General features: G+C 54.9%; 1 protein-coding gene and 1 long non-coding RNA gene across 5 annotated transcripts; one reads left to right on the top strand and one right to left on the bottom strand.

Annotated features, from left to right (window-relative positions):
* The first annotated feature begins 8,469 nt into the window (after positions 1 to 8,469).
* NR4A1 (nuclear receptor subfamily 4 group A member 1) lies at positions 8,470 to 25,227 on the top strand. Of its 4 annotated transcripts, none has more exons than XM_061416091.1 (8): positions 8,470 to 8,577; positions 9,947 to 10,053; positions 19,429 to 20,306; positions 21,120 to 21,249; positions 21,561 to 21,712; positions 22,053 to 22,255; positions 22,340 to 22,518; positions 24,417 to 25,227. In XM_061416091.1, the coding sequence occupies exons 3-8, from the start codon at positions 19,431 to 19,433 to the stop codon at positions 24,671 to 24,673; spliced, it is 1,797 nt and encodes a 598-aa protein (XP_061272075.1). In that variant the 5' UTR covers positions 8,470 to 8,577; positions 9,947 to 10,053; positions 19,429 to 19,430; the 3' UTR covers positions 24,674 to 25,227. The 4 variants fall into 4 exon arrangements, with proteins under 4 accessions (XP_061272075.1, XP_061272076.1, XP_061272077.1 ...); XM_061416093.1 differs by lacking the exons at positions 8,470 to 8,577; positions 9,947 to 10,053 and adding exons at positions 16,541 to 16,689; positions 18,188 to 18,236; XM_061416092.1 differs by lacking the exon at positions 8,470 to 8,577 and having other exon boundaries at positions 9,870 to 10,053.
* On the bottom strand, positions 17,390 to 19,431 carry LOC133247384 (uncharacterized). The gene is made up of 2 exons (XR_009736370.1): positions 19,065 to 19,431; positions 17,390 to 18,896 (listed from the first exon to the last, which is right to left on the bottom strand). It is a non-coding gene; the product is annotated as an uncharacterized LOC133247384 (long non-coding RNA).
* Positions 25,228 to 25,450: the final 223 nt, after the last annotated feature.

The raw sequence follows: 25,450 nt of genomic DNA, 5'->3' as shown, positions 1-25,450 counted from the left end.
GTACTATTAAAGATGCACTCTTCATGACAACTCTGTGAGATCGGTATGTTGTCATCCGTGTGTTTCCAATGAAGAAACTGAAGGCCAGAGAAGGTAAATAATTGCCCTGAAGTCACATAGTTGGTAATAGTGGAGACCAGAGTCAGTCCCAGGCCTCTCGAAACTATGTTCCTTTGGCCACCTCAGTCAGCCACCACAAGCGACATGGGCATGTGTGTTTTAGCATTACATATTTTAATATATTTTTATTTCATTATAAAACAGGAGAGTATATAATAAAGCCAAGTTGTGCTAAAGTATTTATAGAAGGGAGAGACCTCTGTGGGCTGGAATTCTTCATGGAAAAAGTGGTAACTCAGACTTTTAAAAAATTTTATTCTTCCTGTCCAAATAAATGTATTTCTCCTACACAGGCAAATATTTTTAAAATGTATTTCAAAAGTTAGAATTCTGGAAAAAGAAAAAGAGGAGGTGGGGGGGTAGTGGCTTCTTTAAAAAGCCCATTTGGAAGGAACTCCTGGGGTAGGAAGGAGAGGAGGGTGGAAGGGGGAAGGAAAAAAACAGACTGATAGCCCCCTCACCCCCACCTTGCATTTTTGAAGAATTGGTTTCTTTATCTCCATCTTGGCCTAATATTTGAATCTGGGAAAGAAATATAGAGGTTCTGAGAAAGTGATTTTGCGACAAACCAGAGATCCTTGGGATCATTTTCAAAAGGAGAGAAAGAGACTTGTGAATTGCAGCAGGAGTTTAGGACAGGTCCAGGAAAGGATTTCTGGGGGTGGGCAGGAGGTGGGGAGAGGAATGTGGCCCCGGAATGAGGGCTGGGGAGGGGGGTGCGCGTGGGGCCTCTTCTGAAGAGTTTTGAATGCAGAAGAGATTCTTTGCTGCGTGGGGCCGGCCTGGATGCTGGGTTGATTAGCATGCTGATAATTTAAGTTGGCTCCAAACATGAGTACGGGCTGGTGGCTGTGACCACAGCACAGGACTGGTTCTGCCTTATGAGTGCCTTGCCTGCCTAGCAGAACTGGAGCAGACACCATAACCCCAGCCCCACTGCATTGGCCTTGGCCTGTCTCCCTGAACCAGCCCCTCTGAAGTGTGCTGCTGTTGGGAGACAAGGATTGATTTGCTCAAGACAAGTATAGTTCTCCCATTTCCAAAGAGTGTACCAGTCTCGTGGGAAAGAGAAACCTTCCAAGACTCTCATCCCCAGGAAGGGTCTTACTGGGCAGAAGAGAGTGGGCCACTCAGGGCCTCCTGGCCACTGCAGGGGCCTCTGCATAGGTATCTCTTGCGCTAAGCACCTCTTGCACTAAGCAATTCTGTGGAATGGGAAAGTCAAGTTCCTAGAGGAAAGCAAGGAGAAAGTCACTATGAGAACCTGCTGTGTACAAGACAGTTCCACAGTTGTTCAGTCCTCCTGACTCCTGATACCCAGAAGAGGATGATTATAGCATCATCCTCATTTTATAGGTAAAGAAACAGGCTGAGAGATGAAGTAACTTGCCCTAGGTCACACAGCAGTATGGGAGGAACTGCCTCCGGAAATGCTTCTCTCAGAAATCTCACTTTTCCAGCAAGTGCTCTTTCTGTAAGCCGCCTTCTTGTGTGAATGCTGGACACCTTGTTGGCCGGGCCCCTTGCCCTTGTGGTGGCATGTAGGCCAAGCAAGGCTGAGGGGGGTGTCCGCGGTTCAGAGGGCCGGGGTCCTGTCCTCTCGAAGTAGTCTAATTGCTGTGTGACTTTGGACCACTGCCGAGCCTCTCTGGGCCTCATTTTTTCCACCTCTTCCTTGGGGAAGCCCCGGGTAAATTTACTTAGAAGTCAGCTCTAGGTTTGCAGCCTCGGTCGGAAGGTGTTAGCAAGGCCACAGACGCTTCACCTGAAAAACAGCTCCCCAACCCCGGCCACAGCCGGGCGGATTATGTAACGGGGTGTGCAGCGAGGGTTGGGGAGGGGGGCCCGCGGGGCGGGGCGCTCTCGGCTATTCCGGGCGCCGCTATTTTTAGCCCCATTGATGAGGCTGCGTCGGCCGCGCCGCCGGGATTCCGGAGACGTCAATGGGCGCGCGTCACGGTCCCCCGCCTGCCCGCCCGCCGGGGGAGGCGCGCCCAGGGCTGGGACGGCGGCGCGGGCGGCCGCGGGCTGCGGGGGCGGGGGGCGCGGCTGCGGCCGGAACTGCGGGGCGGGGGGCTGCCCGAGGGCTGGGGGCACTGGGCCGCGGCGGCGCGGCGGCAGGAGCGCTAGGCGGCGGCGGCACCGTGGGGGCCCGCGCGCCGTGCCCGCGACCCCCTGCCGCCCGGGCCATGGGCGCCCCCGCGCTGCTGAGCCGCTCCCCGCTGGTGGGGGCGCGACCCCGGAAGGCGGGGTGGAGAGGCCAGCCGGGCGAGCCGGGCCAGGTGAGGGGGCCGGGGAGGGGGCACGGGGGTCCCGGGAGAGGCCCGGGAAGAGATGGGTCTGCAAGGGTGCGCGTCGGGTGGCCGGGGCCGCGCCGGGAGTCCCGCTTGGAGACCAGGATGATGGGGGTGGTGGGGGTCAGGGACTGGATTCCTGGAGGAACCAGCTAGCTCCGAGTCAGCCCCCGATTGAGGCGGCCAGCGCTTTCTCACACCAGCCCGCCAAGGGTGGGGTTTGGCCCGCGAGGGGTGCTGGAGGTGGCCAGGCCGGAGAAATTCCTTCCATTTACCCGTTGGCTTCAGGGAACGGGTTCCAGGAGTTCAGTCCGAGAGCTCGGCTGCCAGGACGCCGAGCCGGGAGGGACCCGAGTTCCCCACTGCAACCCATTGTGGGCCACAACAGAGGAACAGCCTGGTGAGGGTCTCGTGGAGTCAGGAGCGGACCTGGGATTAGAAATGCTGCAGAAGTGGCATTTACGGTGGTTTCCAAGGAAGTATAAATTTGGGTTGGGGGGTGTGCTGGGAAAAGGAAGGCTGGGAAGGAAGAGGTAGGTGGGTTCACAACATTTATGCCCAAAGGGTGCTGGTGGAGTAGGGGGTTGATAAGAGCCTGGTGGGAGGTTTCAGTGGTGGCTTCATACATGGTCCTAGACCCTCTTGCTCCAAGTGACTTGGATGAAGACTTGAAAGGGAAGCGAGCCAACTCTTTGTATTGACCGAGAGCTGAGTGGAACAATGACAAGTGTATAGTACAATAAAGCCAAGATTCCAAGCGATGGCAGACAGGGTTAGAGACAGGCCCCAGTTCTCAGATACAAGTGGGGATGGATCAAGCCCAACAGGATGAATGTGACTGATTGTTAATTTTGAGGCCTGTGCTGGAGTTTAGAAAATTAGCTGAGAAGTTTAGCCTAGCAACCCAGGCCCCAGAGCTTCCCACTTGCTCTCTGGTGTTGGCTATCAAACTGCTCTGTGCCCACCAAACAGGTCCAAGGAGGGAAGGGGGATGCCCAGATTCTAATTCTGGCTTTGTCACTTAACCAGCTGTGTGACCTTGGGCAGGTTGCTTAACATTTCTGTGCCTTAGTTTCTTCCTTGTTAAAATGTTTATAATAATAATCGCTTCCTCATAGTGTTGTGAGGTTAAAAGAGTACATGGGTGTAAAGTGCTTAGTGATGTGTTTAGCACATCAAAAAAAGTGAAAGTGAAAGCAACTAATGCTCAGTGCCTCGGACTCTTTGCAATCCCATGGAAGCCCACCAGACTTCTTTGTCCATGGAATTCTCCAAGCAAGAATACTGGAGTGAGTTGCCATTCCCTTCTCCAGGGGATCTTCCTGATCCTGGGATTAACCGAGGTCTCCTGCATTGCAGGCAGATTCTTTACTGTCTGAGCCACCAGGGAAGTTTCTTGGTGTTCAACAAATATGAGCTGCTGTTGTTATTGTTGATAAGTATAATATACCCACTTCTGGGTGGGGACATTAGCCAATGCAGAGTTTATGCTATCAGGAAGCCACCAGGGCTGCAAAGGATCTGTCATTCATGTCCTGTTGCAAGGAGTTTAGATAAGAAAAGTCTCAAATATGCCATAGGAGGGAGGAGGAGTTATCAGAGGGGCATAGCTATGCAGGACTGGGATCCAGGACTGGGGGTTGGACTTAATTGTGACTCAACATAAGGAAAAACCCTCAGACTTTGAGTATGCCCCCAGATAGAAGGGACACCTCCTTAACTGCAGTGTCAACCTTCCTCCCAGCCCAGTTCTGTTGCAGGCATGTATTGAGTCCCCCTCTCCCACAGTCCACCAGTACTTACTGAGCACCTGTTAGTCCTATGGAGATGATAAAAACAGATTAACGCTGCAGGGTGGGAGTGGAGGTGAAATGGGTTCGCCAACCTGATTGATGAGAAGGAACTGGCCATACAGACATCATAGGCAGTGACTTTCCTGGCAGAGGAAACAGCCAGTTCAGAGGCTCTGAGTGGGGAAAGAGCCCATGAGGCTGGAGCACAGGGAGGAGGGGGAGCTGGAACTGGGGACTGAAGTCCGGGCTGATGGTCGCATTTCTCTTGGGACGGAGTCACTTTTTCCTCTTCTAAGCCCACTCAGCCCCCAGTTTGTCCTCTGCACTGTGCTGATTGTGACTGACCTTGATTCATTCCCCCACTGTAACCTCCTGGGGCCCACAGATCTCAGTTTGCTCCTTGGGTCTCCCAGTGTTCGTGGTTCACTATCTCGTTCACAGTAGGCCCTCAGTAAATGCTTGTGGAGGGACTGCGAATGTGGGACTGGAGATGAGATCAGATACCTGCTCTAAGATGTTTTGAATCACTTTCTGGGGCACCAACTGGATCCCTGACTCTGGCCCCTGTTCTCAGATACAAGTGGGGAAGACCCTGGCACTCAGGTTGGGCCTGACTGTGATAGAAGGTGTTTGGCCTCCTTTACTCCTCAGCAGTGGGCTGGAAGGGAGAAAAGGGAAAGTTGGTGGGAGCCAGGGGGCTAGGGCCTGACCGCAGACTGTTTCTGGTGTGTGGGAAGATGACAGTGTCACTCTGGGAGGCAGGTGTAGGCTTCCTACACCTGGCTGGGCCAGGTTTGCAGCCTGCTTTTGCCTTCTCTTTTGCTTTTGCCCTTATGATTATACAGTGGAAGTGAGAAATAGACTCAAGGGATTAGATCTGATAGACAGAGTGCCTGATGAACTATGGACGGAGGTTCGTGACATTGTACAGGAGACAGGGATCAAGACCATCCCCAAGAAAAAGAAATGCAAAAAAGCAAAATGGCTGTCTGAGGAGGCCTTACAAATAGCTGTGAAAAGAAGAGAAGCTAAAAGCAAAGGAGAAAAGGAAAGATATACCCATTTGAATGCAGAATTCCAAGGAGAGATAAGAAAGCCTTCCTCAGTGATCAGTGCAAAGAAATAGAGGAAAACAATAGAATGGGAAAGACTAGAGATCTCTTCAAGAAAATTAGAGATACCAAGGGAACATTTCATGCAAAGATGGGCTCAATAAAGGACAGATATGGTATGGACCTAACAGAAGCAGAAGATATTAAGAAGAGGTGGCAAGAATACACAGAAGAACTATACAAAAAAATCTTCATGACCCAGATAATCACGATGGTGTGATCACTCACCTAGAGCCAGACATCCTGGAATGCGAAGTCAAGTGGGTCTTAGGAAGCATCACTACGAACAAAGCTAGTGGAGGTGATGGAATTCCAGTTGAGTTATTTCAAATCCTAAAAGATGATGCTGTGAAAGTGTTGTACTCAATATGCCAGCAAATTTGGAAAACTCCGCAGTGGCCACAAGACTGGAAAAGGTCAGTTTTCATGCCAGTACCAAAGAAAGGCAATGCCAAAGAATGTTCACACTACCACACAATTGCACTCATCTCACACTCTAGCAAAGAAATGCTCAAAATTCTTCAAGCCAGGCTTCAATAGTACACGAACCGTGAACTTCCAGATGTTCAAGCTGGTTTTAGAAAAGGTGGAGGAACCAGAGATCAAATTGCCAACATCTGTTGGATCATCTAAAAAGCAAGAAAGTTTCAGAAAAACATTTATTTCTGCTTTATTGACTGTGCCAAAGCCTTTGACTGTGTGGATCACAATAAACTGTGGAAAATTCTGAAAGAGATGGGAATATCAGACCACTTGACCTGCCTCTTGAGAAATCTGTATGCAGGTCAGGAAGCAACAGTTAGAACTGGACATGAAACAACAGATTGGTTCCAAATAGGAAAAGGAGTACGTCAGGGTTGTATATTGTCACCCTGCTTATTTAACTTATATGCAGACAGAGTACATCGTGAGAAACGCTGGACTGGATGAAGCACAAGCTGGAATCAAGATTGCTGGGAGAAATATCAATAACCTCAGATATGCAGATGACACCACCCTTATGGCAGAAAGTGAAGAGGAACTAAAGAGCCTCTTGATGAAAGTGAAAGTGGAGAGTGAAAAAGTTGGCTTAAAGCTTAACATTCATAAGACTAAGATCATGGCATCTGGTCCCATCACTTCATGGCAAATAGATGGGGAAACAGTAGAAATAGTGACAGACTATTTTTTGGGCTCCAAAATCACTGAAGGTGGTGATTGCAGCCATGAAATTAAAAGACGCTTATTCCCTGGAAGAAAAATTATGACCAACCTAGATAGCATATTAAAAAGCAGAGACATTACTTTGCCAACAAAGGTCCCTCTAGTCAAGGCTATGGTTTTTCCAGTAGTCATGTATGGATATGAGAGTTGGACTATAAAGAAAGCCGAGCACTGAAGAATTGATGCTTTTGAACTGTGGTGTTGGAGAAGACTCTTGAGAGTCCCTTGGACTGCAAGGATATCCAACCAGTCCATCCTAAAGGAAATCAGTCCTGAATATTCATTGGAAGGACTGATGTTGAAGCTGAAACTCCAATACTTTGGCCACCTGATGCAAGGAACTGACTCATTGGAAAAGACCCTGATGCTGGGCAAGATTGAAGGCAGGAGGAGAAGGGGACAACAGAGGATGAGATGGTTGGATGCCATCACTGACTCAACAGACATGAGTTTGAGTAAACTGCAGGAGTTGGCGATGGACTGGGAGGCCTGGCGTGGTGCAGTTCATGGGGTTGCAAAGAGTCGGACACAGCTGAGTGACTGAACTGAACTGAACTTTGCCTTCTGTTTGGGGTTGGAAGCCCTCTGACTCATTCAAACTGCCTTCCCCTTCTTCATGCCCTGCTCCCCATTGTATGCCTAGGGTCATTGGAAGTGCTGGTAGCTCTGTAAGAGGAGAGTCTGGGTGCTTTGGCCCAGAGGAATGCCCCTTAGCCTGTGGACCCTGGGACAGAAGTTAGAAGAGTGAAGGGGCCCGTCACCTACCCTCTGGGACTTCCTCCTCATTCCCTCTACCACCTACCCTGGGAGCATCTACTTCTCTTTTCCTAGACCTCATCTCAGCCTGAAGAGCAACCTGATAACTAGGGAAGATCCCACCTTGACTGGTCCTGCCCTCACCTTGGGGCCCAGTCAGGAAAGGAGAGGGCTGGGTAAAGGGAGGAAAAGGGTAGGTGAGAAGTGGGGTCTGGGTTGCCCTGGCTGAAGGCTCTGGCACCAGCAGGATCAGGGAAGAACTTGAAGAATTTGGAGGGATGGCACTCACATGCGGTGTTGGAAGTAGAGCCCAGGTGCACAGAAGGGGCTTGGAATAGGGACCAGGGTCTGGAGTTGGCTTTTATGTGTTTTCATTCAGTTCCTCCTAATAACAGTAGCACCTATGTGTGTCCAGCACTAAGTCCTTTGCATGCGAAATCATTGTAAACCTGCTGATTACCTTATGGTTGTTAATTTTAGAAACATCAATTACAGATAGTCATTTTCACAGATGAGGAGCAGAGAAGTTATGTAACTCATCCAAGTTTACAAGTGAAGGAGCCAGTATTTGAACCCAGGCAACAGAGATCTGGCATCCATGCTCTTCACCACTCTTCCCCAAGCTGGATCTTCCTATTTTGTGGCTAGAATCCCCTCACAGAAGATTTCCTGAGAGTCCCCATTGCTCAGATGAGAAGGCTGGGCCTCCTAGAGCTAGAAGCATGGACCTCTTGCCTTGTGGGGGCCTGTGAGGCTTTGGGGACCAAGTTGGAGCCCAATAAGGAGAGAGGGGTGTTCTGCTCTGTCCTCATGGTGGCTCCCTTTTCTCTACCTCCAGCTGTCCTTTTGTGTACATCAAGGAGCTGAAAGCTGGGTTGAGGTACCACCTGTCACTGCACCCAGGAGTAGGGTATAAGGTTGAGGGGCTGTGTCTCCAGGGCCTGGAGATGCTCCAGACACTGTTGGCAGCTCCTGGCCACACTCCACGTTCCCAAGTGCTGTTCGCTTGGGGTGTGGGCCCCAACCTCTGATGCCCAGCTCAGGGGGCACCTTGGGCTGGCCTGTCCCCCGTCATGGCCTGGGTCCTGCCTCTGTTCCCATGTCTGTTTCTGGCTGTACTGTCTCCAGGGAATGGCCGTGCCGGCTGATTTCTCCTCTCTCACACAACTCCCTCTGTAGGCCTCCACCATGGACAGAGGCCAACCCCAGCTCCTCCCCGGTGTTGGTTCCTTCTGCCAGGCCCCGAAGGTCCTAGGGATGGTCAACTGTTGTCTAAGGTCTGTCGGTCCACCCAGACTGGTAAGTGCCCTGCTGTTGCCCTTTGTATGCCCCTGGGGCCTCCTGAGTAGGTGGTTGGGGGCCAAGGTGGGTGTGGGAGCTGCTTGAAGCGGATGTGGTTTGGGGGATGGAGGGGGAAGCCCTGCAGAAGTAGCAGGCGGCGCTGCTAGGCACAGGGAGATCTGATTTCTTTGGTAGTGGGGGTGGTACGGGGGTGGGGAAGGGGGAAGCCTGACTTTCTTAGCAGGACAGGCTTGGGGGGCCTCTGGGCCTGGGTGTCATGGGGTTGTGGGGAGTGATGGCTGCCAGGGCAGCATGTGCCTGGTTCCAGAAAGTTGATGGGGTGAGGCTAAGGGTACCAGAGTCCTGATTACATCTTTACCCAAGAGAGCTGGAGTTCAGCTTGGTGTCCTGGACAGGGACCCTGTGATTCTTTTTCCTTCCCCAGAACTGAGGGCCATCTCTAAGCAGCAGCCCCCTCTCAGCCATCTCTGAGAGACCCCCCCACCAGGTGAAGTGGGAGCTGGCTCAGTATCCCCGCCGGAACCCCAAACACTGTTGCCTCATGTGGCGTTGGTGTTCAGGGGCCAGAGAGTCCAGAAAGGTGGCTGGGGTGCAGAGGACAGGGTGTCTAGCCCCCCAATCCTGCAGAGAAGGAGGGACAGCCCTGGGAACCAGGGCCTCCTGTGCTGGGGGCTGGGCTGGGCATGCACCTGGCCTCCTGATAGCAGCAGGCGCTGGGCCATCAACTTGGGCGGGCCGGGGCGGGGAGAGGAGTTACTGTAAGTGGATGAGGCAGGTGTTCCTGGTCAGCCGGAGGTCTGGATGCAGGAAGCACGTGAGTGAAGATGACAGCAGCGGGCTGGGTGACTTTCCCTCTGCTCAGCCCCTACCTCCGCCCTCAGCTCTGACTCGGCCTCCTGAGTGCCGGGCCTTCCCTCTGGGTACACAGTGGCTCCTGTGGGCAGAATTCCTCGCATTCAGTCTGTTGTCTGGATGAGGGAGGTGATTGGGTGGAATTCCCATGCCAGATATGCCGCCAGGGGCACCCTGAGGGGCTGCCAAGGGGGCCCCATGAGCGCTAGAGCTGCTGGTCTTGTGACGTGGGCACCTGTCTGCCAGGCCCGGGCATGGGCCCAGGGTCACGCTCACGCCGGGGCTCCCGTCAGCTGACTATTTTGGGCTCTCGCTGACCCAGGCCAAAGTCAGGCCTCAGCCAAGAGGGCTCCGAGGCAGCTCCCCCGTCCCCAGAGGCCGGCTCTGGTTTCAGCTATATAAACAGAGAAGGACACGCTGCTGTGGAGGCCGCTTCGCGTCCTGAGCCCACTCAGCTGGTGCACAGCCGCGGCCGGCAGGACAGGCTGACTGGGCGGTCACGTCTCTTCCGCAGGGCTCCTCAAGGCCACCAGGAAGAGGCCCCAACCAGCCCTGGGAGTCTCCCTTGGTGCAGTTGTCCAGGACCTCTGAGAATCAAAGCAGGTCGCGTGGAGGAAGCTGGTGAGTCTTAGGAATGGCGAAACCAAGGCACTGGGGCTGGGCCATTTGGATCTCTTTTCGTCATGACTGTCTGAGTTGTGGTTTCTTCGGCCTCAAGAGGAGGGATGGAGGGGGAAACAAGGGTGGTCAATCCTCTCAAGGAATGAGAGTGAAAGCTTGACAGCCCTGGGATGGTGGGACTTGGACCACATTGTGGTTGAGAACCAGGAGACGTGGAAGTCTCCTTCCTCAGAGATCTGCAACAGGCTCTTCAATCCTCCTCTCCTGTTGGCCCGGCCTGGGTAAGGCACTGGTCTGCTCAGGCTGGGGAGGGACGCTGGGGAGAGCTGGTTATCAGGCAGGTCCCTCAGCACTGGTCCCTGGGTAAGGCCCCCGGGCCCCTCGCTGGTTGGGACTTGGGATCTGAACCCATAGACTGATGTCTCTGAGCCCTCGGCCCTTGCCCTGCCCTCCTAGCCTGGCTTCCCGGCTGCTTGGGTGCCTGAGAAGCAGGGCCGGAGCGAGGCTTGGAGGAGCCGCCAACCAGCTTGCCACAAACACGCTCCCCGGGAGCCAGGCCAGGAGCCTGGGCCGGCGTGGAACAAGCGGAGCTTCTTACGTGGGAGGCTCCGTGTTCTCCTCCTTGGTTCTCGAAAAAAAAAAAAATTTTTTTTTCCCTTTCTGAACGTGAGTCTCTAAACGAATCCAGAGGCTGTGACTAAAAATACTTTAACAATAGGAAAATGCATCAGTCTTTCCGGCTGGGACTCGTTATCAGAGGGTTTTTATTTTGGAATTTGAAATTTTGCCCAAGGAGGCTGGGTGGAGACCTTGGGCAGAGGCAGGAGAACTTGGTGGGTTGTTGATGTTCCGCAAGGTGGTGGGAGACCCTCCAAGGGTGGGGGAGAGAGGAGCTGGCCAGGATCTGAGCAACCTGGGGGGACGGAAGGAGAGCTGCGGAGGGTGCAAATGAGGCGTGGGCCAGCTTTTCCCCAGGAACTCCGTGATCTTGTCTGTGCTTTTCAGTTCTGTCTGGATGTTCTTCCTGAAGGCTGGTCTTGTTCTTTAATGCTGTATGTTGATTCCTTCTGGCCCGAGACGGGGCTGGGGGTGGAGAAATTACTCGACTGAAAATGACCTCTGTGGTGAGAGGTCTGATCTCCTTAATCAACCAGCCATCTTCAGAGTATCAATTGAGTACTTGCTGCGTGCAGTCTGGAATTTTCCTGGTGCTGGGTGGAGCCCCATCTCTGGACACACTCTCATTTCCTTTTACTCAGCCCTGGAGGGGAGAGGCGGGGCAGGGGTACTATTTGTCTCCCGATTCTTGGAGGAGGAGGGTGTGGGGCCCCCTAGTCGAGCTGACGGCCCTGGTGTCTCCTTTCTGTGCTTGCCACAGGATCCTGCTCTAGAGCCCAGGTCCCCAGACAATGCTCCCGTTTCACTGTGGAGCCTCTGCCTTCTGTCAGGGAATTCTCACAGCACAGGGACTTGTGATGTTGTCAGCATTGGGCAGATGAGGAAACGCTCTGGGAGAGGGCAAGGGACTGGCCCGGGTCACACACCAGGCTTGCTGGCTCCTGGTCAAAGATGCATCTGAGAGTTCCTGTATCTTTTGCCCTGTTGGGGGCTGGGCGAGACGTGGATAGCAGTGGCTGACCTGTGTGTCCTTGGGAGCCAGTTTTCCCAGAGGGAACAACACGCCTGGTCATGGCAGGGCCTGGGCCAGGGCCAGGAGATCAGGCCTGGGCCTAACCCCACATCCCCAGTTCCCAAAGCCTTATGTGGCAGCCCCTTGGGGCAGTAGGCAGCGCTTCCCTGCCCACAGCGCAAATCCCCCTGCTCAATGCGATGCCTGGGCAGGAAGAGGAAGTGGCCGGTCAGGCCTGGTGGTGGGTCCTGGGGCTCAGGAGGGGAAGCTCCGGGGGGCGGTAGGGGAGGAGGCAGAGCTCAGTCCCTCTGCCCACCCCCCGGGAAGGGTGTGGAGGCCCATGGGTGGGGATGGTCTTGGTGAAAGTAGGGCAAGTTCCTGCCCTTTGCTCAGCAGGGGCGGGGGCCAGCCTGACTGTGGGGTGGGGGTGGGGGCAGTGTGGGAAAGGGGCAGTGCAGTTCCACTTCCTCCATCTCCTATTCACCCACCGTCTTGCCTGGGGGATGATGGTGCACTCTGGCTGCCCATTTGGGGGCTGCCCTGGGCTACGTACTGTTTGAGGATGCCTCCTGCCAAGGTAGGGGAGACAGGGCCTTGCTTTCACGTTCACACATTGGTTGCTGGGAGGGATGGTCTGAGGACATAAGTCTGTGGGCCGCAAAGGATTTGACAGGCAGGGACCAGGGCCTAGCTGAGCGATTCAGAAAACACTGGGAGAGGAGACCTTTCTCGTGTAGATACTGTGGGCTCTCCTAACCGTAGCTATGCTGAATCTGTGTTGATAGAACAAATACGTGAGAAACAACCTCCGTTTCTGATTTCAGTAAATGCCAGCGGCATCTGCATCCATTTGAATTGATGTCTCTCTCCCATTTAGACATGATTATTTGGGCTTCCCTGGTGGATCAGACGGTAAAGAATATGCCTGCAACATAGGAGACCTGGGTTCCATCCCTGGGTTGGGAAGATCCCGTGGAGGAGGGCATGGCAACCCACTCCAGTATTCTTGCCTGGAGAATTCTATGGACAGAGGAGCTTGGCAGGCTACAGTCCATGGGGTCACAAAGAGTCAGACACGACTGAGCACATTTTGTAAATAAACATTTTATTTCTGAGAGTATAACATACATTCAAAAAAGCATACAAACCATAGATGTGAAATCTTGAGAGTGTATAGTTTGATGACTTTTTCATAGGTCACCCAGGTGACCATCATTCAGACTAGGAACTGGGATGCTTCCAGTTCCCGCAGAGACCTCCTCGTAGGCACTGCTGTTTTCAGTTTGCAGGCCATGTGTGTACTTGGCTCTGTGGTTAGACTTATGAGACTCATAGCTCACGGGGTCAGAAGCCAGAGCTCTGGAGTTCAGAGTTGAGGGCAGTGGGTCCAGCATAGAGCTGGGAGTTAGCAGGGGTGGGGGTGGGGGGTTCTGATTCCTGGCCCCTAAGCCTCCATCTCCTCATTTATAAAATGCAGGTGGTAATTCCTAGAAGATTAGGGAGAGGGTGAAATGGAAGAATCCATGCAGTGTCCTAAGCCGAGGTCTGATCCTTCACTGGTATTCCCTACTCCTCACACCCCCAAATCTTCTGGTGAGAAGGTACTTATTATTACAAGTCAGGCTGGTCCAGGAGGGTGGCATGAGCTGAAGTCTTAGAAGGTGAGTGGGATTAGAGTAGAAGGAAGAGGAACAATGTGCCCAGTGGGTGGTGGGAAGGTTGAAGCCCAAGTTCTTTGTACTGGGACAGTGGGGAGCCCGGTGCTGCTGGCACAGCACTTGTGCCGTGCTGTGGGAGCCTGACCTTGGGCAGCTCTCTCTTGTCTCCAGCATGACATCTTCCCCTGCCCTTCCCAAGTTATCCTGGCCCTGCCTTACATTCTGGTCCTCACCTCAAAAGTTTTGGATACCTCTCCTCCCATGGTTATTACCTGTCACTTTCCACCCCTTATCTCCCCTACAATGAGCTGTTCACTCTGACCTTGCTTATCTTAACGGTTGGACTTAGTGAGGTCCCTTGGAGTCTCCATCTGCCCTTGGACCAGTTTATGCTCTAGGCCTCCCAAAGTTTGCATCTGTTATGCGTTTTCAAGAGTTCCACCTTCGTTGGATTCTACTAAGATTCTCTGGATTTGGAGCCCAAGGCCGCCCTCCCTGGAGGGCATCTGGCTGGCAGGGATGAAGCTTAAGGACCCCCAGTCCCTCTCCCTTCTGTCTTAGGCTAGGTGCTCCTGGCTATGTTCCCATAGGACTCTGCCCTTTTCTCCTTACTTATTTTCAGAGCGTAATGTGTTCTGAGACCCTAGCATCCCCCACCTCCACAAGTATGGCCAGGTGGCAGCTGCTCTTGCCTCTCCCACCCTCTGCCTTTGGGACAGCAAGACTACTGCCTCCAAACCTGCCATCTCCCGCCCAGGTGGGCCCTGGGCTGCCAGCACAGCTCTGGAGGCTAGATGCTTAGATGTGGAGATGTAGGCTGGGAACCTGGACTGCTCCTTACCACACTTGAGTTCCATGAGGCTTCTGGGTAGACAAAGTAGGGAATGTCTGTGTTGCTTTTTACAAATGGAAAGTGGTGGGGTATATAGGAGGTGCTAGGGCTCAAGGCTGCTGATTCAGCTTTCAAAGAGCCGTTAAGGCTGCAGCTAATACACCTGTTTTTGTTTTGTGTTTTGGTGGTGAGGTTTGGAGGGAAGAACATTGACCTGAATAATCAACTTTTGCTACCATACTAGAATTGTTTTCTTTTCTGAGGAAGGCTCTGCTGGGGTGGGTGGGGAGGGGGGCTAGGTGGGGAAACCAGCCTGTGACGTGACTGGATTAGTTTCACCAGCCCAGACTTGCCTGTGCTTCTGAGCAAGGTGCAGCTCTTCTGGGTGCCCTTGGGTCCTAATCTGCAAAATGGGAAGACATGAATTATATTAGTGGTTTCAAAGCAGGTTTAAGCTGTGGAATTCGTGTTTTTCCCAAGTAATATCTCAATGCAAAAGCCTAAGACAAAGAAAAACAAAACTTTGGTTAAAGATCATCCTATCCACACTTCACCTTCATGAAGGTGGCCTTGAAGGGTCTTTGGAAGACGGTTTAACAAAGGCCAGAGCTCTCCAAACACTGGTCCGTGTTGAGAGCGTATGCTGCGATGGGGGCGCTATCTAGGTTCTGACTGAAAGATACTGATGTTACTACACGGAGCCTGCTCCATCCGTCGTGGACTGTAGGGTGTGAAGAGGAGACAATTGGTGAACGGGCAGTTTCTTAGTGGGTGTGGGCAGGGAAAAGGGCAAGTCACTGGCTTCACTCAGATGCTCTGCTGCCTTTGGGTGCCAGTGAGGCACGGGCCATGGCTGCAGTATCAAAGTATGATTTCAGAAGAAAGTGAAAAGTAGCGTGTGAGGCTTCAAAAGCAGAGATTGGTGGTGGGCAAGGAGTGCAGAGACAGCAGATGGTGGAGAATGGGTGATGTTGGAAGTGCTGGTGGGACCTTTGAGTGGGCAGAACTGAGGGCTGGAGAGCAGAGTGTGGGAAACCTGAGAGGGAGGTGAGAATGGAAGTGAGGAGCAGGAAGTGCCTCCAGGGTAGAGGGAAGTGCTGTTGGGTGACCAGGGGAAGCGAGAGTGGCGTCCTTGGTCACAGGCTCAGTGTGGACAGGGGGAGGGGAGGGGCTCTCTTCTCTTAAATATTAGCCTTTTTTCCTTCCTGTCTTATCAAAGGTGTTGGCTTTCCAGACTTGGGGCACCCTAGGGAGGCAAGGGGTGACAGCCCTATCTAGGAAAGGCTGCAGGTGGCTGCAGCCTGGCCTGTGCCCTCGTGCACGTGAAAGACAACTGCCTGCAGGTGCTGGAAGTGAGGTGGGAGGGAGGGATCGTGGGCAGCGGAGCGGGGGGCGGGGTGTGAAGGGATCCCCTAGAGATGTAGTCAGGCTCCACCCCAGTGTGCCACCACCTTGCTCTGTGACCTTGAGCAAGTGTCATTATTTCTCTGAGCCCGTTTATTTATAAAATGGGGAAGAGTCGGCACAAATTCGATAAGATTTCTCAGGCTCCACCCGGTTCTGAAATTCGGTAATTTCCCAATTAGAGTGCTCTCACCCTGTCAGGGACCGGGGAGGATAGTGGTGAGAAATCTAGTTCAGCTGTGAAGCACAGCATTGGCCTGTCTCTGGCCTGGCGAATCCCTACCCTCTAGAAGGTACTTTGCATAAGAAATTGGGGAGAGGAAGTAGGGAGTAAGTGTGTGTCTGTGTGGTGGGTACTGTGGTGTCTGACGTCCCTAGCCAACCTCTCAACTCGAGACCCGGCTGGTTCCCCGGGACGCGTCCCTGAGTTGCCCAGCCCAAGGCCTGCCCGCGCCGCCCAGCCGGGCAGTGGCACCCCAAGCCAGCAGGGAAGGCTGGGGAAGGTGCAGAGGCGGAGCCAGGCGCAGTCGTGGCTCCCAGGAGCACCCGGAGGGTGAGGAGATCCTCGTCCGGGGAAGCCCCGCGGCCTCGGAGCTAGAGCGCCCTCTTCTCGGGTTCTGGCCCTCGGGCCTGTTTTCTGCCCCGGGGGCCTGTGTTCCTGGGTCCGGCCAGCGGAGCCTTGCGAGTCTGCGAGCTGCTATTTTTAGCTGGCGCGGCGGGCGCGAGGGGACTATTTATAGATCAAACAATCCGCGCTCCCTGCGTCAATGGAACCCCGCGTGCGTCACGCGCGCAGACATTCCAGGCCCCCCCTCTCGCCCCGCCCCCTCGGGCTCCCCGGCCCCGCGCCTCCCCCTGGCCGCCTCCCGCCGGAACCGCGCCGCCCCCCGCGCCCTTGTATGGCCAAAGCTCGCCGGGCCGCGTGCGTCAGTGGCGCCCCCGCCCCTCCCCGTGCGTCACGGAGCGCTTAAGAGCAGGGTCCGGCGCGGCCGGGAGTCCCAGTGGTGGAGGCTGCGAAAGTTGGGGGAGTGTGCAAGACAGCGGGAGCGTACGCGGGACCAGGCTGCGACTTGGGGCGCCGGTCCCGGGCAGGGGGAGCAGAAGCCAGCCGGGTAGGTGCCCCCTGGAAAGCGTGCATCTCAGCGGGGCTCTCCGTTTTGGTTTTGTGGCAGGGAGGGGCGGGGGGTGTTGCATGAAGGAGATAAGTGTTTGCGAGGACCGAAAGAATGTTTTGGGGTTAGCATGAAGGAGGGCGAGTATAGGCTGCAACTCTGGCTGGGGGGGTTAGGGGTTGGAACGGGATGAAGACCCAGATGGGACTGGAGTCTGCTGGGTGTTGTGTGTGTGTGTTGGGGAGGCGGGGGTCTGTGCAAGGTGGAAGCCACAGAGTTCAGTTGGCGCCTGCAGTGGAGACTTGTTCAGTAGGAGGCTGTCTAGAGTTCAGTCTCCCAGGCTCCCTTAGTTGGCACAGGGCTCCCAGGAGTTAGTTGCTGATGGGGGTCTCAGTGCAGTGCTGGGAAAGGTGCACAGAGTTTTGGGCTGCTGGGATCCGACTCCTTCCAGGATTGGATTTCCAAAAGGGTCTCCTCCTCAGCTTGTCAGCTCACTCCTATACCCGTAGTTGTTTTCTTAACACTCATTCTTAATGCTGTGGGTTAGTTTCTAGGGTTCCCCAGTTGGAAGTTTCTGCCTGAACTATCTTAGGAGAGGTCTGGATTGTCCGAGCAAATGGCTTAACATTGGTGACTGAACTGTGGAGGGGGTGCTGGTGCGTGTTGGAATAAAAGAGGCTTCTTAGGGCAGAGCACAGTCTCTGGAAGCGTAGGGAAGATTGTTTTTTAATGTAGCTTGAATCTGTGTGTGTGTGTGAGAGAGAGAGAGGTGGAAAGCTTCGTCCTTGGGGATCCTTGATTGAAGTTGCTGATGTTGGAGTTTCTGGTGGGGTACCACCTAGAGAATCCCCTTCCCCAGTCTCTGTCGGATCAGACAGGTAGGGTGCAGCCTGAGGCTTGTTTAGCACAACAGGTGCAAACCACATTGTTGCCAAGACCTGCCTGTAGCCGGATTCTCCTTGCTCCTTCCTTCAACCCCGCCTCTTCCTTCTCCGTGTGTCCCTGCCAAAGGCTGGATGGAGGTCCATATCTTGTGTCATTAAGTACCTGCATGAAGGCAGGAGTGGGGGTAGTTTGGTGGGGGTTGATCCGGATGTGGGACTTCCAAGTGGAGAAACGGGATTTGAATAAGGCTGGAATGCCCAGCCCAGTCCTGCGTAGCTGCTGCCTCTTTTACTCCACCCCAAAGCCTTCCCTGCCAGGCTGTCTTAGCGCAGACAGACGGGGCCAGCCTTATCGCTTGCAGGTACTTTATGCCTATGGATGGGCGCCACTGGTTGGTGGGGCCAAAGTTTCTAGGGGCTCTGTTGTCTGGATTGGTTGTGGGAGTGTCAGGACGGGGGTGGAGCTGCCCTGTCCAGGGCCCAAGGAGGCAGGAGAAAGCCTATTACGGGAGAACTCCCCAGGCTCTTGGCCAGGAGGTAATGCCAGCTTTTGCCCCCTCCTGCTGTCCCCCTTGGTCATGGCACGCCCTGTTTCAGCTTGCTTTCTTCCCCAGCCTCCCTCCCTGACTGATGAGGCTAGGGTCACGGAGACAAGGCAAGGAGGTAGGATGAGAACCTCCTCTCTGTGTTAGCTTTTGACTTGTCTGTGAACTTAAAGATCCCCCCTGAATGATTCTCTCTGCTCCTTCAGATTCCTCCAGATTTGAGGGGGTGTAAGCCCCCTTTGTCTGAGCTCCTGGGTTCTTCAGGGCACAGAACTGCTTAGTGGAGGGACCCAGACTTCCATCACCCCCAGCAGACTTCTCCTCTGCCCTACACAGCCACCTCAGGTAGTCTGCTGGACTCTGAGTGCTCTCGTAAAAATAATAGGGGGAGATGCTGCGGGAAAGCAGAGAAGTTCCTTTTCAGGACTCGAAGTCCAGGGGCTGCTCTCCCCGCCACACTCCGCCCTCCAGCATATGGCCTTTTAAAGGTCTGGATCCCAGTTACCTGATCCCTTGGGGTACTGGGGAAGGAGGTCGGGCTCCTTTGCTCTTTCCTTCTGAGAGCATCCCAGGCAATGTAGAGTGGGTGCCCATCCCCAGATGGCAGGACCGGGGTGCGCGTGGGATCTACAGCCTTTGCTCAGTATGTAGGGTGAGGGTGGGGTTGGGGATGGGGGTAGGGAGAGGCTAATTGCTGTCTTGGCTGCTTTCATAGGCAACTGGGCCTTCACTCTCAGCTCCTCTTCCATTTGCAGGATGTTGTTCTTCAGCTCAGGCACTGTGGGGGGAGGACAGGAGGGGGTTTTGCAGAGGCTGAGCCATGCCTGGGAATATTCCCAGAAGTGCCAGGTTGGAGGAACGGCGTATCTGCTCCCAGGACTGGGCTCTGGCTTTGCCTGGCTGCCTCTCCCACCCACCCTTCTCCCAGCCCCCACCCGCGCCTTACTCGGTTAGGGAGAGGCAGGGGGCTGGACGAACACAGCTTTTCCCTGTTCCAGCAGAGAAATGCTGGCTACATGCCCTCCCTAGGGTTCCCAGGCTGCCCGGGGTGTGGTTGGCCTTCCGACTTGAGCCCACCCTTGCTGGGACCTTGCCTAGGGGCTTTGTGACATGGACATTGAGGTGGTGCTCTGACCAGGTACCAAGGATTCCTGGGTTCTGTGGTGGGCCATGGCCTTAACGCCTCAGTGTCCCATGTCTGGCTGGGAGTCCTGCCTCCTGGCCGCTCAAGGACCTATACTTAGAGGTCAGGCTTCAGGCCTCTCTTACTGACTTCCCTCTCCCCCCACTTTGGTCTCTTCCCTCTCCAGAGATGCCCTGTATCCAAGCCCAGTATGGGACACCAGCACCAAGCCCAGGACCCCGTGACCACCTGGCAGGCGACCTCCTGACCCCTGAGCTCAGCAAGCCCACCATGGACCTGGCCAGCCCCGAGGCAGCCCCCGCTGTCCCTACCGCCTTGCCCAGCTTCAGCACCTTCATGGACGGCTACACAGGGGAGTTTGACACCTTCCTCTACCAACTGTCAGGCACAGCCCAGCCGTGCTCCTCGGCCTCCTCCTCGGCCTCCTCCACGTCCTCATCGTCAGCCACCTCCCCAGCCTCTGCTTCCTTCAAGTTCGAGGACTTCCAGGTGTACGGCTGCTACCCTGGCACGCTGAGTGGCCCTCTGGACGAGACCCTGTCCTCCAGCGGCTCTGACTACTATGGCAGTCCCTGCTCTGCACCGTCACCATCCACGCCCAGCTTCCAGCCTCCCCAGCTCTCTCCCTGGGATGGCTCCTTTGGCCCCTTCTCGCCCAGCCAGACTTACGAAGGCCTGCGGGCATGGACAGAGCAGCTGCCCAAGGCTTCTGGGCCCCCCCAGCCGCCGGCCTTCTTTTCCTTCAGCCCTCCCCCCGGCCCCAGTCCCAGCCTGGCCCCAAGCCCCCTGAAGCTGTTCCCCTCGCAGGCCGCCCACCAGCTGGGGGAGGGAGAGAGCTATTCCATGCAAACAGCGTTCCCAGGCCTGGTGCCCACTTCTCCCCACCTTGATGGCTCAGGGAGGCTGGACGCGCCTGTGACCTCTGCCAAGGCCCGGAGTGGGGCTCCGGGTGGAAGCGAGGGCCGCTGTGCTGTGTGTGGGGACAATGCTTCCTGCCAGCATTATGGGGTCCGCACCTGTGAGGGCTGCAAAGGCTTCTTCAAGGTACTGGGCTGCCCTGGGTGTAGCTTTTTATGAGAAGTGGGGCAGGCTGATCTCTCACCCCAGCAGGCTTTGTGGTGGCTTCGCTTGGGCTCTCCTTCCAACAAGTCTGCTCTTTAGGAAGAGGGCAGGCTTGGCCCGGTGGGCTGCCATCCTAGGAACAGGGACCTGGGACCTTTCATGCTGACCCTGGGGTGGTGGAGAGATGGAGGGAGGGGCGACAGTGGGGCAGAGGGTGAGGCTGTGGGGTTACCCTGGAGGGGGAGTTTCTGTGGCTAGCCTCTGGTTTTCCTCTGTCTGGCCTCCCCCTACTCAAGGTCCTGGTGGGAAGGGGGGGCCCAGGCACTCGTGTTCTTGGCACGAGATGAAAGGATGCGAGGAGAGGGCTTGGTGCTGGAGGGCTGGGGGTGGACTTGGGAACAGGCTGCGTGTTTGTCCCAGTGCTGGGTGCCTGCCTCCCTGCCCGGCCCCAGCCCTGGCCCCTCCTCAGCCTCTCGTGTCTGCCTCAGGGAAGGGGCAGGCGGACACAGGCACGTTAAGAAGTGTCAGTGTCTGGGCTGCTGGGGAGCCCTTCGCCCCTCATCCTGCGTCCTGAGGGTAAGGCCAAACCCTCCCCCAGTGTCCCCAAGACTTTTTTTCTTCCTCCCCCAACCCATCCATCTTATCCTCCCCTGCCACCCAAATGTTAGAAAAATAGTTGTGAACAGAGAGCGCTTTTGTCTGCAATGGCAGTAGGATCTGGACAGTCCCCTCCCCTGGCTCTCCCCCACCCCCACCCCACACTCTGACAGCCTGTTCCGTGTTGGCCCCCTCCAGCGCACAGTGCAGAAAAATGCCAAGTACATCTGCCTGGCTAACAAGGACTGCCCTGTGGACAAGAGGCGGCGAAACCGCTGCCAGTTCTGCCGCTTCCAGAAGTGCCTGGCCGTGGGCATGGTGAAGGAAGGTGGGTGGTTGGGACAGGCCCCGAGGGACAGAGATGGGCTGGAGTGGGGTGGGGCCTGCAGACCGCCCCCCCTGGACATCTGTCCTGGTGGGCCGCAAGGGAGGGCGTGCCTGGGCCTTCTGTCCTCCCCTGCCTCCAGTCCACCTGCCTGCCTTGTGGGAGTGGAGATCGCTGCAGGGTCCCCTGGGTTCTCGGGGGCTCTAGCTCCTCATACTTCGGCATGCTTTTAGTACCGGGGTGCACAGCTTGGGCTGGGAGTCCTTTCCCTGGGCCCCTTTCTCCCTGCCTCACTCCAGCCCTTTTCTCTGCAGTTGTCCGGACAGACAGCCTGAAAGGACGGCGGGGTCGGCTCCCTTCAAAGCCCAAGCAGCCCCCAGAAACCTCCCCAGCCCACCTACTCACCTCCCTGGTCCGGGCGCACCTGGACTCGGGGCCCAGCACTTCTAAACTGGACTACTCCAAGGTGAGGCCCTGCCCAGCCCACATTTGGCACTTCCTACACATGAGAAAAGCCACCCGCCAGCCCCTAGTTCCACAGATCGAAAAGAGGGTTGGCCCCTCTAGGCTGACCAGATGGAAAAATGTACCCCTCTGGGCGGTGGCCAATTAAAAAAAAAAAAAAGCGCTCCTTCCAGCAGCCTCGGCTCTGGGTTAATAGGCGAGAGTTGGCAAGCAAGCGTGGGCGGGATCTCGGCTCCATTCTCACCCTTGGGATCTGGCATCCCAGGGTATGACACAGCTGTACACGGCCGCCTAGGTGTGGGGCTCTTTCTGGGGTCTGACCTCGTTGGACCACCTGCCAGTTCCAGGAGCTGGCGCTGCCCCACTTCGGGAAAGAGGATGCTGGGGACGTGCAGCAGTTCTACGACCTGCTCTCGGGTTCCCTGGAGGTGATTCGCAAGTGGGCCGAGAAGATCCCCGGCTTTGCTGAACTGTCTCCCGGAGACCAGGACCTGCTGCTGGAGTCCGCCTTTCTGGAGCTCTTTATCCTCCGTCTGGCCTACCGGTGAGCGTCCCACTGTGTGCTCAGCCCTCAGCTGGTGCCCTGCCCTCCAGCCCCCCTAACAGCTGTCTGCACCCCACCTGCCAGGTCTAAACCAGCCGAAGGGAAGCTCATCTTCTGCTCAGGCCTGGTGCTGCACCGCCTGCAATGTGCCCGTGGCTTCGGGGACTGGATCGACAGCATCTTGGCCTTCTCTCGCTCCCTGCACAGCTTGGTGGTCGACATCCCTGCCTTCGCCTGCCTCTCCGCGCTTGTCCTCATCACAGGTGGGAGGCCGGTCTCCAGACCCAGGGAGATGGGGAAGGCCTGAGGGCCTGGCTCTGGATGTACCAGCATCTGGTGTTTCCTGGGCCTCCTGCATTGTGGGGTGAGGGTGACGAGGTGCAGAGAGGGCAGGTGTGGCTCAGGGCAATGCAGTTGGTGGTTGGCAGGGCCGGGTTTCAGGCCTAGCTGTGGCTGACGGCAAACCCTCAGCCCCTGACGTAGCCCAGACTACTCAAGATCCTAACTGTGTAGGTGTCATGTGTGGCCTAAAGTTTGGGTTTTTTTTTTTTTTAATCTTACTGAATCATGTTGCATGGAAATTTTCACAAAGTGTATGCACATAAACAACAAATAGATCAAGAAACAGACACAGGGCTTCCCTGGTGCCTCAGTGGTAGAGAATCCGCCTGCCAACGCAGGAGACACAGGTTCAATCCCTGATCTGGGAGAGTCCCTCATGCTGTGGAGCACCTAAGCGCGTGTGCCTTAACTACTGAGCCTGTGCTTTAGAGCCCAGGAATCACAACTATTGAAGCCCATGAGCTGCAGGTGTTGAAACTCTCCTGCTCCAGAGCCTGTACTCCGCAATACGACAAGCCCTACAATGAGAAACCTGTGCACCGTAACTAGAGAATAGCCCCTGCTTGTTGCAACTGGAGAAAGCCCACGGAGCAACAGAGACCCAGCACAGCCAAATATAAATAAATAACTAAAATTATACTTTAAAAAAGAAATAGCCATGACCAGTACCCCAGAACCCTTCCTTGTGCCCGCTTTTTAGTCATTAGCTGCCCGAAGGGTAGCTGCCACCTTGACTGCTTATAGCACTGATTAGCTTTGCTGGTTGTGTACTTCATGTAAATATGTAAACGTAATTGTGCAAGATACGAGTTTTTGGCATTAAATGTGGAGGTTTTCAGGTCTTTATTTGTTAAAGCACCAGAATCTGCCCCATCTCTCTCTCTCTTTTAAAAAAATATTTACTCATTTATTTGACTGCGTAAGGTCTTAGTTGTGGCACACGGGATCTTTTGTCGTGGCGCAAGGACTCTCTAGTTATGGTACGTGAGCCACAGAGCACATGGGCCTTGATAGTTGAGGCATGTGGGATCTTGGTTCCCCCACCAGGGAGCAAACCCCTGTCTCCTGTGTTGCAAGGCGGATTCTTAACCACTGCACCACTTAAGTCCCTGGTAGGGGACTTCCCCTGCCCCTTTTCAGTTAATTTTTTAAGTTTCACAAGGCTACGTAGTACCAAAAAAACTGTAGGACAGAATCCAAGGTACTTTTGGCTGCAGAGAGAGCACTAGGTTTTGAGGCCTGCTTTCTCTGGAGGTGACATCTGTAATGTTGCTACACAAAGCCAAGGTTTCTCACAATAGTCTGGGGTGTTAGTCGCTCAGTCATGTCCAGCTCTTTGCAACCCCATGGACTGTAGCCTGCCAAGCTCCTCTGTCCATGGACTTCTCCAGGCAAGAATTCTAGAATGGGTAGCCATTCCCTTCTCCAGGGGATCTTCCTGACACAGGGATCAAACTTTGGTCTCCTGCATTGCAGGCAGATTCTTTACCATCTGGGGTGGGGACAACCAGAAACCAAAAAAACAATACTGGGCTAGTCAGAAACCTGCTTAAGGTTTTATTTCCTTTTTGTGACCTTAGGCAAGTCTTGGGACCTCTCTGGGCCTCACTTTGTCCCTTGGAAGATGAGGATGACGAGCATTGCTGCTTTGCTGGGCTTCTGGTGGGGCTCCTGTGCTTGTGTGGAGTGCAGGGGGGCATGGGAGATGGTCAGTAGCAGTAGCTCCAGAGACCTGGGGGCAGCCAACTCTGCAGGGGAGAGGGGTGTCTGGTTCTGGGCAGTGCGTCTAATCCCACACCTTGTCCCCCCTCCACCGCAGACCGACATGGGCTGCAGGAGCCTCGCCGGGTAGAGGAGCTGCAGAACCGCATTGCCAGCTGCCTGAAGGAGCACGTCTCGGCCGAGGCGGGTGAGCCCCAGCCGGCCAGCTGCCTGTCGCGCCTGCTGGGCAAGCTGCCCGAGCTGAGGACCCTGTGCACCCAGGGCTTGCAGCGCATCTTCTACCTCAAGCTGGAGGACTTGGTGCCCCCTCCACCCATCGTCGACAAGATCTTTATGGACACACTGCCCTTCTGACCCTGGCCCGGGAACATGCGTGCACTTGGTGTGCACGCTCATAATGCCACCCCACGTGCCTTTAGCCTATGGCCCACGGACCCCCAGAGCATCACCCCGGCCTGGGCCTGAGCTGCAGACTGGCTGCCCCTCCCCCTGTTCTGTGGGAGGTCAGCAGGGAGCTCATGGCCTGGGGGAGAGGGATGCATTCACAGGGGTGACCCTTACTATTTGTCTTACCCCCCCAGCCCAGCCCTAGTCGTCATGTTTTTGTAAGATAAACCGTTTTTAACACACACACACCGCCATGCTGTAAATAAGCCGAATGCTGCTGTAAATACAGGAAGGAAGAGGTTGAGGTGGGAGTGGGGTTGGGAGGAGGAATGGGCCCCCAGCAGCCACCTCCTACTTGCTCTCTTCCTGCCCTCCTTCCACGTGTACATAGACTCACTCTAGGAGGAAGACAAATGACAGATTCTGACATTTATATTTGTGTATTTTCCTGGATTTATAGTATGTGACTTTTCTGATTAATATATTTAATATATTGAATAAAAAATAGACATGTAGCTGAAGCTGAGATCTTATCTCTGGCACCCTCTACCCATACCACCCACCCCCAAAATGGCATAATAGAGACACAGGTGGCTCCTGTAAGTCTTTATTTATTTTTGGGCAACCCATGCCAGGTGGCATATGGGAGCTTAGTTCCCCAACCAGGAATCGAATCCACACCACCTGTAGTGGAAGTGCAGAGTCTTAACCACTGCACCACCAGCGAAGTAAGTCCCTAGCTCC

Source organism: Bos javanicus, chromosome 5, assembly GCF_032452875.1.
Source record: "Bos javanicus breed banteng chromosome 5, ARS-OSU_banteng_1.0, whole genome shotgun sequence".
Lineage (NCBI taxonomy): Eukaryota > Metazoa > Chordata > Mammalia > Artiodactyla > Bovidae > Bos > Bos javanicus.
This window is presented reverse-complemented; position numbering and strand designations above follow the sequence as displayed.